The 16556-nt window shown below is 30.4% G+C and overlaps 1 protein-coding gene and 1 long non-coding RNA gene across 2 annotated transcripts in view; both read right to left on the reverse strand.

Annotated features, from left to right (window-relative positions):
- LOC123225972 overlaps positions 1 to 16556 on the reverse strand; it is a 62913-nt gene that overhangs the window by 30679 nt on the left and 15678 nt on the right. The window lies entirely within an intron of this gene.
- Positions 1191 to 2289, reverse strand: LOC123225968 (ethylene-responsive transcription factor ERF104-like). Its single transcript, XM_044650368.1, has one exon. It carries the CDS (start codon positions 2183 to 2185, stop codon positions 1385 to 1387), a length of 801 nt encoding a protein of 266 aa, XP_044506303.1. The 5' UTR covers positions 2186 to 2289; the 3' UTR covers positions 1191 to 1384.

The raw sequence follows: 16556 nt of genomic DNA on the forward strand, positions 1-16556 counted from the left end.
TTTCGTTAATTTCAAGTTTTTCGGTGGGCACTTGGAAGGGTCCATGCCTCTATTAATGCTTTTCGAAACTGCTTCTTGGATACTTCGGCGGCCCATCTCCATGCAAAATGGCTAGGGTTAAGGTTAGATTCAAATTAAATTAAATTCGAATTCTTTCCAACGTTGTTCTGATATAGATTCAAACCCAAAGTCATCAATAAATTTTTATTTAGCTCAACTTACTTTGATTGTGTTCCACCCATCCAACCCAAGTCTTGGGTAACCCAAATAGCCAAATCAAACTCTGAGTTATGTCATGTTGAAATAAGACAAAATTATACTACTCGAAGGAAAAAACATATGAGAGACAAAACATTAAACAAGAGCTCCATTTTGGTTAAAAATAAAGTTTTTTTTTTCGAGCTCACTACTTATTCCCTCCTCTTATAACAAATTTTTTTAATTTGGTTGACATTTATTTTGACAAAAGACAAGACTAACTTTCTTTGTTAACTATTTATTTAATCTATTGTGGTAAAACTATTTGAATTTGAATTAAAATCCATAATTTGTACTAATTCTAAGATTTCCTACTTAAGATTATAGATTTGTTTCAATGGTCAAGCATTATATTGTGGATTTTGAGGTGCATTTACTTGTTTATTGTTCCACTTTTTATTTGACCTATAAATATAGTCTTATATTTGCACTTATAATCCTTTAGACTTGAATGATATTTGAATAAAATCCTAAATTGCTTTTGAAGGGTTTTCTTGAAAAATTTATTTCCTTTATTCAAATCTTGTCTAGGTTTGGTGGTAAACAACCAAGTTGGTGGTTTTGCCTTTAGACTTGAAATTTTTGGCATTTTCACTTGTAAATTTATTGTATTTCCTTTCCTTTTTATTCTTGGCTGAATTTGTTCAAACTCAACTCGCATGAGTGGAACTAAGCTTGGGTTTGAGTTCGAATCACATCATAAATCAATAAAATTATATATGCTTATTTTAGATATATAAATATATATATATCATCATATAATTAAATATTTTTTAATTAAAAATAAAATAATATTTAATCATATAATAACATATATAAATATATATATAATTATATACCCAAAATAGATTTACGTAATATTACTCATATTGAATTATATACTTAAAACAAAAAAAAAAAATGTGTTTATAGTTTGAGTGGTCAAATATTAATGAAATAAAAATAATTAAAAAAACTCATATTAAGAAATAAACGAATTAATTCCAATCCAAACATATCGCAACTAAACTTAATTAGTTGCGTATTGCAGTCTAATCTCTACTGCTTACTATATACATATATTATCCTCAGCCCTCCAACATTCTAAATTTACTAAACGTCCTCTTAACGGTCGTTAGACCTTTTTTCACATAACTGGAAGCTGAGAGTATCCGATTGTGGGATGAGGAGATAAAGGAGATAACGGTGGCACACTGAAAACCCCGATCCCGTTACCAACATCCCAGAACCCCTTCCAACTTGACGGCGTCAAAGGATGATCGCCACTGGTTTTAGTCTCCGTCGCCTTTGCCCTTTCATCGTGTTCTTCCTCCTTCTTAATGATCTTTCTGTCCGTAGTACTGTTTGTCTCTTCACTCTTCCTCTTTTTCCCACAATTCATTTGTAATTTAGACTCCACAGAACTCGAAATTGAATTTCCAATCTCGAGAGGAAAATTCAAGATCGCTTTGCTTCCACGGAGCCGAAACGCTGCGTTATCATAAGCTTTTGCAGCTTCAATTGCGGTATCAAAAGTCCCCAACCAGACCCGACTCCCTTTTCTATTTGGGTCACGGATTTCCGCTGCATATTTCCCCCATGGTCTCCTCCTTACTCCTCTGTAGTGCTTTTCCTTCTCAGCTTCAGTTTGTGGTTCCGTTTTCGCAACTGTGTAATTGTTGGAGCTCGATGAAAAGCATGTTGCTGGAGGAATCATCACTTGTATGGATGGTTTTCTCTGGCTTAAAGTACTTGAAGATTTTACAGGGGTTGTTGTATGTTTCTGGGAATTGATTTGTTCGAGTTGTTTTTGTTGAGGTCCTTGGTTGGTGGATGAAGCATAACAATTGAAATTTGTGGTGAAGGATTCCATCGAAGCACTGCAATCATTAAGGAGGAACTGGTTGATATACTCTAAGGTAAAAGCTTCGTTCTGATCATAATCCATTTAAGAGAGGAAATAAATGAATTGGAAATTTTTAAGTGAGGACTATGAAGAGTAATGAAGAGGAGAAGCTTGAGTGGAAATAGAGAGTGTGTCATTTGTATATAAAGAGAAGAAAGCAAAGGAGATCTGAGGAGCTTCCTTGGAGGTTCTCCGTAAGATCCTGGAAGCATCGGATTGAGAGAGAGGGATACTCAAAAGAGTTTTTTATGTTAGACGTTTTGTCGTTTTAACAAGTTTTTAATTATTGTGGATTTGTATAGCTTTCACGGAGACCTTCCAGGTTAGTTCGGGGTAAACCCGTGCGCCAAATGATCAAGTAACTTAATCTTCTAGTAAATTTGACTTTCAGCGTAAATTAATAGCATGTTGAAATTGCTACAAATGATTATTTCAATTTTTTTTTTAATTTTCAATAATATTGTCATTTTATTTACAAAATATCATGCCATTTACTCTTAAAAATAAAACACCCATAATATTAAATTTTAGAAAGGAAATACCATTTTCCCATTGAGAGTTAATCTATCTCTAATTAATATAAAAATAAAATAAAAATAATAATTTTATTGTCTATTAATTTTTTAAAAAATAGAAAACAATTGTCTTACAGATAAGATCAAAACAATTTAAAAATGATAATATATTCTTTAAAAAATTTTAAAAATTCACAAATCAATTATTAAAATTATTTCAAATCTCCATATATTTTTAAGATATTATTATGGACCTTATTATTTGTAATATGGTATTTATACTTTTAATTTATTATATTCTATTCAATATTATGAGAATGTAATTGTCATTTAAAAAACTATTAGAGAATATATTGAAATTTTAAATATTTTAAAAACAACCCAAACTTTTTCTTAATTTCAAAGACCTTTTAAAATTTTATTAACACTTTTAATATTTTTTTAAAAATTATAATTTACCCACAAGTAGAATAGGAGAGGTATTAATTACTCATGTTGCTTCAAGAAGCACCTAGAAAGGCCAATAAGCGGCTGTCTAGTGAAAATCTCTTGGCTTTTAAAAGATAGGGGGTGGATGACATCAAAAGGTAAAACAGTTACACATTATTGACACTCATATTTACAGAAAGAAAAGATGAAGCGATGAAGAAAAAATAAAGAGAAATAAGTGAATTTTTATATAATTCGGTTATTTAAATAATTTATATTTTATTTTTATTAATTTAAGTTCATATGATACTTTGAAAAATGAAATAACAATGATAAATTGATAATTTCATTTTTTAATACTGTTTTTTTATTAATAAAATTTGATTTTGCTCGAAAAAAATGTTAATTATGTTAACAAAAAGTGAAAAACTCTTTTAAAGACAAACCTTTGATGGGAAAATATAATTCACTCCTTTGTAGAATGACACAAATATCCAAAATATTATTTAGCATATGTTGTATCTCCTATACAATTTAGGAAACCATGACTTATCATTTTGTATACACAAAGAATGATATCTATTACCATTAAGCTGGAAAGTGAGGCCATTTGGATAATTGGTTGGCTCTGGCTAATAATAATGTAATAGACCAGTCGTCGGGACATGTTGATTTTGGTGGATTCTTGAACACCACCACCACCAACGATGACATCGCAACTCCTTATCCTTAACATTATATAATTGTGTTATTTATAAAGCGTATAAATTACGAATAAATTGCTATTATATGATTGTGGCAATCATGCGTGTTGTTTCAATTGCTTCATTAATTTATTTGAAGGTGCCATCATTATCATTTAAATATGTACACGTTATATTATAAATTATGAATAGGGATTTAGATTTATTCATAAATATTTGCTTTTTGAACACGAAATCAAAGCATGCGTTTACTAACATACTAGAGAGACACTTATATAGGATTGTTTGATGGGTAAAGAAAAGAGATGTTAAGTTTGAGGGTATAAGTTTATCTTATCAGCGGTATATTAAAATTAAAATTTTATTGGTATATTTAGTTCAATAATTATGAACTATTTGTTAGATTTAAAATTTTATCTTTTTGATATAATTAATTAAGATTTTCTTATTATCGAGAAAGAGATTGTACAGTTTAACAATTTAGAAAAAAAAAAAAGTAATTAAAAGATAGGGTGATCTACTTACATATATTTGTTGACTGTTTAAATGAAAATTAAACCATTTGAATACGTAATTAATAATACGCTAAAAAACTTGTTCCTATCTAAGGTATAGTCTATTCTCATCTTTCTATTTTCAAACATTTAAACACTCATTCATGAGTCAATTTTTGTTTAAAATTTTAGTTAAAGTTAGGGGTAAAACTATTATTTATTAAAAAAATTAAAATTGTATTATATTTTCCTCCCACGTTTACAAAATCTCACAATTTTTCTCTTATCCAAAGTTTACAAGTTTTAAAAAGTGACAATTTCACCCCCAAATCTCTAAGTTTTCTTTCTCCCCTTTTCGATGATAATGACCATCTGAAGACGAGATGAAGAGCCAATGACCATCTCTGACAGACTAATCTTCGTCTCTGTTGACAAAGAGATGAAGAAGAATCATCTCTTTGTTGACATCTAAGAAGAGACAAAGATGACGTCTCTTTATCAATGGAGATAGAGATGAAGATTTATCTGTTGGAGATAATTGCTGGCTCTTTGTCTCATCTTCATATGGTCACCAGAGAGGGGAGAAAGAAAACTTAGGGATTTCATGGTAAAATGATTACTTTTTAAAACTTGAAACTTTAGATAGGGAAAAATTATAAGATTTTTAAATCTGAAGAAAAAAATATGATAAAATTTTAATTTTTTAATAAATAACATTTTTACCCTAATCCTAACTGAAATTTTTAATAAAAATTAGATTATGTGTGAGTGTTTAAATTTTTAAAAATTAGAAAATAAAAATTTGAGATTTCAATATATCTTAGGTGGGTACAAGTCTTTTGGGCTTAATAATATCTTCAAATATGATAGAATAATGATTAAAAAAATATAAGAATACTTAATTAATCACGTGGTTATATATTATTTTATTTTTAATTTAAAATTATTTAATTATAATTATATATATAATTATTTAGACTCAAATTGATAGACCTTATAAACTAGTATAAGTTTATGTTATATAATATTATAATTTAGAAAAAAAATATAAAAAAATATAAATTGTGTCCTCATGCCATTAGATTTAATAACTTTCAACGAATGACCAGTGTCAATTAAAAAAAAAACAAAAATAAAAAATAAGAAAATGAAATTGAGGACTTTGGTAAAACTAGAACATTGATAGTGTCTTTGACTGTCAATCTTGTGGGCTTGAATTTTGACTTTAATGAACATAAATATAAGTTAAAATTTAAATAAATTATATTAAATCCAAAAGGAGGAAGAAGATGAAGAAGAAGCTGCTCAGCACGTGGCTGTTTGCAAATTCAAGTCGTTTTTCCAACTTGCCTTGAGAGCTATCCACAAGCCAGAAATCGGATGAATCTGGTCACCTTTTATAAAATATTAAAATTATATATATTCTTTTAAATATATAATTATGTATATAAATAATATATTATTATATAATTAAATAATTTTAAATAAAAAATAAAATAATATTTAATTATATAATAATAAATAATCTACATACCTAAACATAACTATAAATGTTATACGCAAAATTTTCTAAGAAACCATTATATTTTGACTGATGGCTCTTCTTAATTAGTTGACTTTTCTATTCATTAGTTGTGACATTAATGACTAAGAAACTAATAAAGAAGATAATTATTGATTAGCTGATGCTATGCCGGATAAACGGGTGAATGGGTCAAGTACGGGTTGAATTAAAACAGGTATAAATTAAAAACGAACTGTTTTATACATATAGTAATTTTTAGGATTCATATCCCACTTTACAAATACGGGTCAACTTACGGGTAACCCATGAATATTAGTTTTTATAATTAATTTATATTGATTACTGTTATAATATTAATTTAAATATGAAAGATAAAGAAAAGAAGAAAGAATTGAAGGAAGGAAGTGAGGCAGAATTGAGAGAGTAATTTTATATAGAATTCGGATGCTTCTCAATTGTGATTACAAGTAATAGAAAAATGGGGTTTATATAGCAGTTTGCCACCACCCTTTTTACCTAATGCATTGACTAACACCCTTTTGTTTTTCTTTTCCTGCGTCAACGTTTCTAATTTCTTCCTCCATGTGTTTGTCATAATAAATGCTTTCCCACCCTTTTTTTTTGACTTCATTTGATGGAAAGCCACATGGATCTATAATACTCCCCCTTGAATTTTCACCATTTACAGATAATTATATTAACCTTGCTAAAGAAAAACCTAATGGGATAAAAACTGAAGCAAAAGAATATAATTATTTAATATCCTGTAAGTTGGTGTTGGACGTACTTAAACTGCCTCATTAAAAATCTTATTAGGAAAATCCAGTAGGACAAAACCTAGTAAAGGAAAAAAGAGTACAGTGCATCTTTTATCCAATATTTGATAAACTTCAAAATTTTACCTGATGAATGCTCCCTCTAATGAACGCTTCCCTTCTTTGTAGTAAGATTAACTTGATTGCTTGTTGAGTCGTCGTATACCGATGTTATACACTAACTTCTCAAATGTTGATGTCGGTAATGTCTTAGTGAACAAATCTGTAACATTCTCACTGGATCTTATTTGCTTGACATCAATCTTTTTGCTCTATTAGAGCTCATGAGTGTAAAAGAACTTTGGTGAGATATGTTTGGTTATGTCTCCTTTGATGTATCCACCTCTAATTTGGGCAATACATGTTGTATTGTCTTAATATAATAAGGAAGGAGTGTCTATTGTAGAAGGAAGAGTGCATGCATTATGGATATGATAGATGACAAACTGTAACCATATGCATTCTTGGTTGGCTTCATGGAGAGCTAAAATTTCTGAATGATTTGAAGAAGTTGCAACCAAGGTCTGTTTGGTGGAGCACCATGATATTGTTGTGTCATTATAAGTGAAAACATATCTCATCTATGAACGGGCCTTACAGGGGTCAGAAAGATAACCAGCATTTGCATATCTAATCAAACTAGGATTTTTAGAGGATTTGACAGAATAAAATAATCTCAAATCTCTAGTTCCACATAGGTAATAGAGTATATGTTTGATTCTGTTCTGTTCCAGGATATATCTGGTCTCGTGCATTAGGCCGAATATAATAAGACTCCAATGACATTAAGATATGGTACTTCAGGATCAAGTATCTTTTCGTCTTCTTCTTTAGGACAAAATGAGTTATTTTTTGGATCAAGAGACCGAACAACCATTGGGGTGCTCAAAGGATAAGCCTTATCCATATTAAAGCGTTTTAATAATTTTTCAATATACGCTGATTGATGGATAAATATTCCATTTGAATTATGCTCGATATGCAAGCCAAGACAATATTTTGTTTTCCTCAAATCTTTCATTTCAAATTCTTTTTTCAGATATTCAACAATTTTTGAAAGCTCTTCAGAAGTCCCAATTAAATTCATGTCATTAACATAAATTGCTATAATAACAAATCCTGATTCTAACCTTTTGATAAAAACACATAGACATATAAGGTCATTCACATAACCCTCTTTTTTCAAATATTCACTGAGGTGATTGTACCACATATGTCTGGATTGTTTTAATCTATTCAATGATCGTTGTAATTCAATTGAGTACATGCCTCTTGAATTGACCTTTTTTGCTTTAAGCAATTTGTATCTTTCAGGGAGTTTCATATAAATTTCAGTATCCAAATTTTCATACAAATAAGTTGTAACTATGTCCATTAGACGCATATCCAGTCCTTCAGAAACTGTTAAATTGATTAAATATCTGAATGTGATTATATCCATCACAGGTGCATATGTTTCATCAAAATCTATACCGGGCCTTTGGGAAAAGCCTTGGGCTACAAGCCTGACTTTATATCTAGCAATTTCATTTTTCTCATTTCTTTTTCTCACAAATACCTATTTATGTCCAACGGGTTGTACGTCGTGAGGTGTTGGAACTACAAGCCCAAACACTTGACATTTTGCTAGAGAAGTTAATTTTGCTTGAATTGCTTCTTCCTATGTAGGCCAGTCATGTCTTTGTTTGTACTCAACCACAGTACGTAGTTCAAAATCATCATTATTCATAATTTCAGTAGCTACTGCAAATGAGAATGTATCATCAATTATAATTGTTTCACGATTCCACATTTCTTGTGTATGAACATAATTTAAAGATATTTTAATATTTTCATTTTCCTGTTCTTTAAGGGTTTGTGTCACTTCAGGGACTATAACCTCTTCTGGAGGAATATTAGAGAGTGTGGATTTTTCAATTATCTTAGAATCATCATGATTGATATTTGTTTGATTATTTGTCTTTCTTTTTTGAGGAACAGCGTCCTTCGATCCAACGGTCTACCACACTTCTAGTGTGTAGTAGATTAATCAGTTACGGCTCGAATAGACTGTTCAGCAGTCACATTGATTTTTCCTGGTGCATTAGCAGCTGGAATATGTGATTTTGTCACTTTTGTTGTATCTACAAATGCATCAGACATTTGGTTGGTAATAATTTGTAAATACACTATCTTTTGTAAGAATGATGGAGATTTACTAGGGCTGGATTCGAGCCGAGCCGAGCTCGGCTCGCAGCCAGCTCGGGCTCGGCTCGGTTTTTTTATGACCGGCTCGAGTTCGGCTCGAGCTCGACTCGAGCTGACTCGGCTCGGCTCGAGTTCGGCTCGTTTTTTGCTCAGCTCGTTAACAGCTCGGCTCGGCTCGTTTTTCATATCAAAACGACATCGTTTTGTGTATATATATAAATCAAAACGACGTCGTTTTGAATAAAAAATTAAAAAAAAAATTAACCGAGCCAACCCGAGCCAGCTCGGGCTCGGCTCGAGCTCGATCGAGCCGAGCAGAGCCCGGCTCGTTTCGGGCTCGAACCGAGCCGAGCCGAGCTCGAGCCCGAGCTGGCTCGGCTCGAATCCAGCCCTAAGATTTACCTCCAATTTTGAAGAGGGGTGGTTTTATTACTAATTTGCCTTGAGAACAGACGATGTAGAATTGTTCACTGGACAATAAAATTTTATGATTCTGTAATGTATGTTCATGTGAATTTTCAATAATCCTACGCATCATTGTAGATCTTGGGTGGCCTAAATGATCATACCAAAATATAAATGTTTTTGGATCAACGAACTTCTGATTCAATACTGCATAAGTTTCAATTGCCTTTATGATTGTATAATACAATCCAGATGATAAAGCAGATAATTTTTCTAGTATAAGCCTTCTTCCGAAGGTATTACTGGTTATACAGATGAATTCTACATCATTCTTACTCATGGTTTCAAGATGATAACCATTTTTTCTTAAATCTTTAAAACTCAGTAGATTTCTTCTTGATCTATTTGAATATAATGCATTATTGATGCTTAATTTGATTCCATTGTTTAACATAATTGTGGTTCTTTCGAAGCCTTCTATCAAATTAATTGATCTTGATATAATATTTACTTTAGCTTCAATTAATGCTAAAGTTAAGAAAAAAAATTTTTCCTTGAGAATTATGTGCGTTGTTGCGCTATCCACCAAACACATGTCGTCCACATTAGTTTTTGAAGTCAATACTTCAATTTTGGAGTCTATTTCCTTTCATTTAAAAATTAAGTTAGTTATAACGTACATAAAATATTGAAAGGAAGAGAACATGATACTAAAAGACAAAATAATATTTATGACTCCAAAATAAATATATATGATGGACTTATAAAAATCTTAGGCATCTTTGTCACTATTCAAATTACCTATATTGTTATTATTTGAAAGAAGATTTGAAACATCAAGAATTATTAGATCGACAAGATCTAACTTATTAAAAATTTAATTCTTATGAGTGCTTAATTAGAACCACCCAATGTTTGTGTGTACTACAGGTACACCACCAATGACATTTATAACCATACTTATTGTTTTATGGTTTACTCTGCATTATAATTTACTTCGTCTCAATCTTAGTCCACTTCTGGTGGTGTGACTGAGATTTTCTATTATTTCTCATATTCATGATAACTACTTCTAGTAATTGCATTCACTTCAGGGAACGATATAATACTTATGAGTTAATCTTTGAAACTTCAGGTTCAAATATTATCTCATATTTATAAAATAGTTGATTTTGTAGAAGAAATATTAGAACTAATTTTTTTTAGAAACTTCAGATTCATATATTATCTCATATTTACAAAACTTCTGATTTTGTAATTAGTATTTATAATATTATAATACGTATTCTGATTATATTTTAGACTTCAAGTCCATATTTTTCATACTTTATGCAAACTTCAGGTTGCAAAGGTGATATAATTATTCTAAAATAAAGATTTTGATGAAACTTAGGACTTCCTGCCTATATATATGTATTCTCATGATTTTACAAACTTCAAGTTGCAAATCGTAAAACTTAGGACTTTGAGCCCATATATATATTCTCACGATTTTACAAGTTGAGCTGTTCGTGCTGATAACGTGTTATACTATTAATTTAAATATGAAAGATAAAAAAATGAAAGAAGGAAGTGAGGCAGAATTGAGAGAGTAATTTTATATAGAATTCGGATGCTTCTCAATTGTGATTACAAGTGATAGAAAAATGGGTTTATATAGCAGTTTGCCGCCAACCCACCCTTTTTACCTAATGCATTGACTAACACCCTTTTGTTTTTTTTTTCCTGCGTCAGCCTTTCCAATTTCTTCCTCCATGTATTTACCATAATAAATGATTTCCCACCCTTTTTTCTTGACTTCATTTGGTGGAAAGCCACCTGGAACTGTAACAATTACAAAATTCTTAACTTTAAATTTTTATACGGTTGAAAAACGATCACACAAAATTGATAAAGACTATTTTCTAGTAAAAATTATGATAGTGATGAGTAAGGGTGGTTCTGGGCTAGTTCAAGCCCAAACTCTCCCTAGCTCAGGTTTAGTTCAGACAAAAAATAGTCTAACTTAAATTCAATTTTAGTTTATTGAGCCAAAATTAAGTTTGATTCGGATGAAAATAACTTAGCTTAACTTAGTTCAAGTTTGACTTAATTTCATAATTTGAATTAATGGTTAAAATTTATAGCTCAGTTCGATTCAAATTAATAGTTTGAATTGATAACTCGAATATATGGCTTAGATTCGTGATTTAAGTTTGCGGTTCATTAACAAAATGACGTATTTTTACCTAAATAATATTCAAAATTTCTGATTCGAGTCACAAAATTTCTGATTCGTGGTTATAAATTTAAATCAGATTAGAGTTGAATCAAATTGAACACCATTTGACTCGAGTTCAGTTTAAATTAAAAAAGAGTCGAATCTTTCTATTCAAGTTTGATTCAAATTTTAATTAAATAAATTTGAGCTAAGTTAAATTAAACCGAATCAATTTTCAAAACTGAATCGATTTAGATCATATCCAGCCCTAGTGGTGAGTGTTGTATTGCAAAAGGGCCAAAGGACTATTTCCCACCTAAGCTATACTGCAATCTCAAGTTTCCACCCTTTAATTATGTAAATACCAAACACCCACCTATGACCGGTTAAATTTAATAGAACCCTAACGCCTGAAAATTTTCTCTTTTTGCCCCCGTAAACTTTAAAAACTAAATTTTTCTCCCAACCTAAGTTTTAAAAAATGGCAGTTTCATCCTAGGGTTTCGTTTTGAAATCTCCGATGATATCTCCAGCTCTATAGCCGACGACCTCTCCCTCCTGAAACATCCTTTTCTTCCGACGATCTCTTTTCTCTCATTTGGACATTCGATCGGTGTCGGAGAAGCCTTGGGAGATGAAGAACTTCGTCGGGGAAGACAAAGTTCTTCGTCTTCCCAGATGAAGACGAAGTTGTCATCTTCGTCTTCATCTGGGAAGACGATCGTCTTCCCAGAGGACCTCTGGGAAATAGTCATTCAGCTAATTGTTTAAGTAATCACCGAATGGTAATTATGCTAAAAGAATTATTCTCACCTAAAATTTAATGTAAAAACAAATTTATATTTATTAATTTTTAAAAATTTAAATATTCACTCATCAATTAATTTTAATTATTATTATCAGAATAAAATTATTATTTAAAAATTTTATTTAATGAATAAAAAAATTATCTCATTTTTTCACCTTAATTTTAAAAATCAATAACTTTATTTTTTTAAGTTTTAAAACTAACATTTCTCTCTCAACTCTAGGGTTTTAATTCAACATTTCATATTTTTCTTATTTAAAGCCATTTCCAACCTTTTAAAAAATTTTAATTTCACCCCTTATTTACTTTTAACTTTTAGATCGCCATTGACATCTTCTCTCTTTATAATCAACATCAAAGACTGAGTTGTCATAACATCTCCTTCACTTTCTTCTCATTTATCTCCCAGTTTAGCTCAAAATCTCGCCAAAATCGAGCAAGAAATCTCACTCTATTTCGGCCACCGACACTTCAATTTGGCTAAATTGATGTTTTGTCTCTCTTTAATTGGACAAATCAAAGGAAGAAGATGTTACATTATCATCAACCATAGAAGGAGAGGTCAACAGTGATGCAAAATTGGCAGTTATTAATTATGATGCATCATGGTATATTTGCTTTACATATTCTCTGTCACACATGTTCTGAGAATTATACTATATATGCCTGCAAGGTGTTTCGATGACAAATTTATTTATTTTAGTCAAAGCATAATTATATCAAGAAATATCCATTGTTTTTGGGATATATTTGTGTTTGATTTCTTTTTATAGGTTGCTTTGAACAAACAGCAAATTTTTTGGGTTTGGTTGCTATTGACGAAGAGAGACGGCTGTTTTTTTTGGGTGAATTGTCCTCCATTTTTTTCACTGGCTCTAGCCGATGCTGAAGTGCCCTCCATTTGATTTACGATTAAGAGGATTGGGCACCTGAAACAAAGAAAACTATTGAATTACGATAATAAAATTCAGGAAAACATAAGATGGGTATATTTTATATTAAAATTACTGTAACTTTTACCGAGCTTTCACCATGAAAAAGAGGTAATTCAAAACAAGAACAACTACTAGCATACTTTACATATAATTAAGAGTTTAAATTTAAAATAAAATTTTGCATATAAATAAATGATACAAATTTATTTGTAAAAATTGAGGTGACAGTTTGTGATTAAATGATATGATTGTTTATTTTTTTTTACATTTTAAAATTATCAAATCAGATATTATTATATCAAATTATATAAATAAATTTGTTTAATTTATTTGTACATATAATATTGGGATATTGAAAAAAAAAACACATTTTGGGACCACTTAAAGAATTCTATCACACTCTTTTTTCTTTAAATTTTTATATCACAAAGTTAGTTAAATACCTAAACTATTCTTGTCTTTTCCTTTATAAATACAAGGAAGAGGTGTCTTTTTCAATAGTAAAAAGAAAATTAATTTTGTTCAGAGATCTTATAGATAACTCATTCTAATCTAAGTTAGTATTGAAAACCAAAGATTGTATACTAAAGTAGATGATTTAAGGTAAATTTATGTTAATATATTGTTGAATGTTATTATTTGTAAGTTAAAGTAAGATTAATAGTTCAACTAGGACTTGGTCTCGACTAAAAATGGGTTGATATAACATTCGTTTTCATAACAGCAATATGAAAATTGTAGGAAGAATAGGTAGGCAATCTTGCATACCTTTTTTCCTACAAGAACTTGTAATTATCCAAGTTTTGCTTGATGATGCAGGTTGTAAGGAAAAAATAGAAACAAGTAGGATTTATAGTTCATTTCAGAAGCAATGGATTACAAATGATGATAATATAATGAAATATGTCGATGGGAAGGAGAGACCGATCTGCATTGACACAAGTATTAATTTCGAAGGATTTATGGCAAAAATATGTTATTGTCTCATAATCAGTCATAGTTAGTCAAATGTCCACATATTTTTCCCTTACAAGGCATCGGTGGGTATTATTGAGATTTAAGATGATGATGATCTTGAGTATGTGATGACGAAAACACGAAGTTTATTAGGATGGACAAAACTTTATGTTATCAAGAGTCCTATTGAAGTAAGAGACAGTCAACTAAATAAAAAAGTTCATGAGGAAGAAAGAGAGGATCATCCAACATAAGACTGGGCACAATCATAAAGTTTCCAGGAATGTGGTGTGAACCATGGTGATGACGATAATGATGACAATGTGGATGAGAATTATAATCTTGAGGGTAATAATGATGTTGATGATGAATTTTTAGGATTTTATGATGATGACAACACGTATTGCATATCAAGCCAAGATGTTGGGAGAAGTCAAACCAATGCTTATAATGATGGGGTCGAGTCTAGCACAGGATGTCATGACTCCATAGATATTGAAACATATACAAGTCATATTCATAATCCTAATCTGTTTTAGTGGATTCCTAAACCTGCTATGGATGTTGAAAACGTGGGTATTAGTAATCGGGAAACACAAAGAGATAACAGCCTAAAAGTAATAAGCTTTTATGATTCGAAGGCTGAATTGATAACTTTATTTGAAAGTTATGCTTTAGAGACATGTATTCAATGAAAAGTTGCCTACTTTGATATGAAACGTTATAAGATTATGTGTGTACATCTTCAATTCAATTGACAAGCATGAGCCAGAAGGGAGGAGGATGGAGACTACTAGTTATTATGACATATAGATGACACACACACACTTGTCCAAGCGATAAAATACTGTCACATCATAAACTGACCAATGTCAGATCATTAGGGGCTATCGTTAAATCAATGTTTGTGGTTGATTGTATGTATCAACAAAAGAAAATTATTTCTGACATAGCAGATAGGTACAAAATTGACATTTTACATATGTGTGAAGACATCTACCATAAATGTATTACGAAGATCTCCCGATGAGTCATGTTTTTACCTGAGTATTATTATAATTTAGAGCTAAAGAACCCATACATTATTACACATATTGATGTCGACACAGAAAATTAGTTCTAGTTTTTCTTCATGGTTTTAGGTTGTTCGATAAAGGAGTTTTAATAATTTTGTTGTCTGGTGATTTGCGTTGACGTTTTACATTTGAAAGGAAAGTATTTTAGGTCACTTTTCATTATTGATGCAAAAGACGATATTAATCAAATTTATTTTCTCATATTCGGTATCAAGTACAAGAAGAGAATGGATACATGGACTTCATTCTTGAGATACCTACATATATGCATTGATGATATTCTAGACGAGTGCCATCTGCTAATGAAAGCACCGATGTTAGGTTCAATCACATTTTTATTAAGTATTTTCAAACATCACTTAAATTAAGATCATTACCACTATTTTAGTTCTAATAATAATTAACTTGTCAAGTTTGATAACTACGTTACATAGATTTAAGCTAGCTTGTTTGAAGCCTCACGAATTAAGTAATAATAAGATGCATTTTCTTTTTGAAAGGCAAAGTGATAAGTGACATGGTCTGCATAACTTTCATCGTAAGCAAAAATAAAGAAAGAGAGATGATATTAATCACATGGAGTTTTTGGTAATTATATATTTATATATTTTATAAAGAGGTTAGTTTTTAATTATAAAATAAAATTTCCTTTAGCAGTGCAGTATTTGTTGACAGTCATGCATAACATTCAATACATTAGGTTTGAGAATTTCAAGCATGTCCGTCATACATCACACCACGCCGCATTATTGAAAAAAATGAATACTGACCCATTGAATTTGACCAACTGTTCCACTGTAACCTTTTGAATATTGACCATGAATTGGCTAATTCTTGACCCTTTTATTTATTTATTCTTACTATATTCGAATTCATCAAACTGTCAAAATATTAGTTATTATTGTCTAATTTTTAATTATTTTCTATTGATTGCCCCAAAGGCCCGTTTCTATTTTTTGTGAGTACTGTTGATTTCTCAAACCATTTTTTTTTTTTTTAAATCTATAAAACTGTAAAAATGGCAACAGGTAGATTTTAAGGTTATTACCTTGAGGGCTTAATATAAATTATAAAGTGATTACTTATACCCTCATTTGTCGTTTTCAAGTAATAATCCAAGAGAGAAAATCGTCAAGGTGACACATAAATTTCAAGGGTGCTTAAGCTCCTTCAATGGCAATTTTCTTTCCACCATTTTCTTGACAGAAATGTGGGGCTTATATTGATGGTTACTTCTCTACCTACATAAGAGAAAAGAAGAAGAAGAAGAAAATTTTATTATAGATTTTTTCGGTATTATTCCACTGGTTATATTGAGATAAATTTGTTATAAACTCAATTAATTCAGTGTCCTAAATAATCA

Source organism: Mangifera indica, chromosome 9 (assembly GCF_011075055.1).
Source record: "Mangifera indica cultivar Alphonso chromosome 9, CATAS_Mindica_2.1, whole genome shotgun sequence".
Taxonomy (NCBI): Eukaryota; Viridiplantae; Streptophyta; class Magnoliopsida; order Sapindales; family Anacardiaceae; genus Mangifera; species Mangifera indica.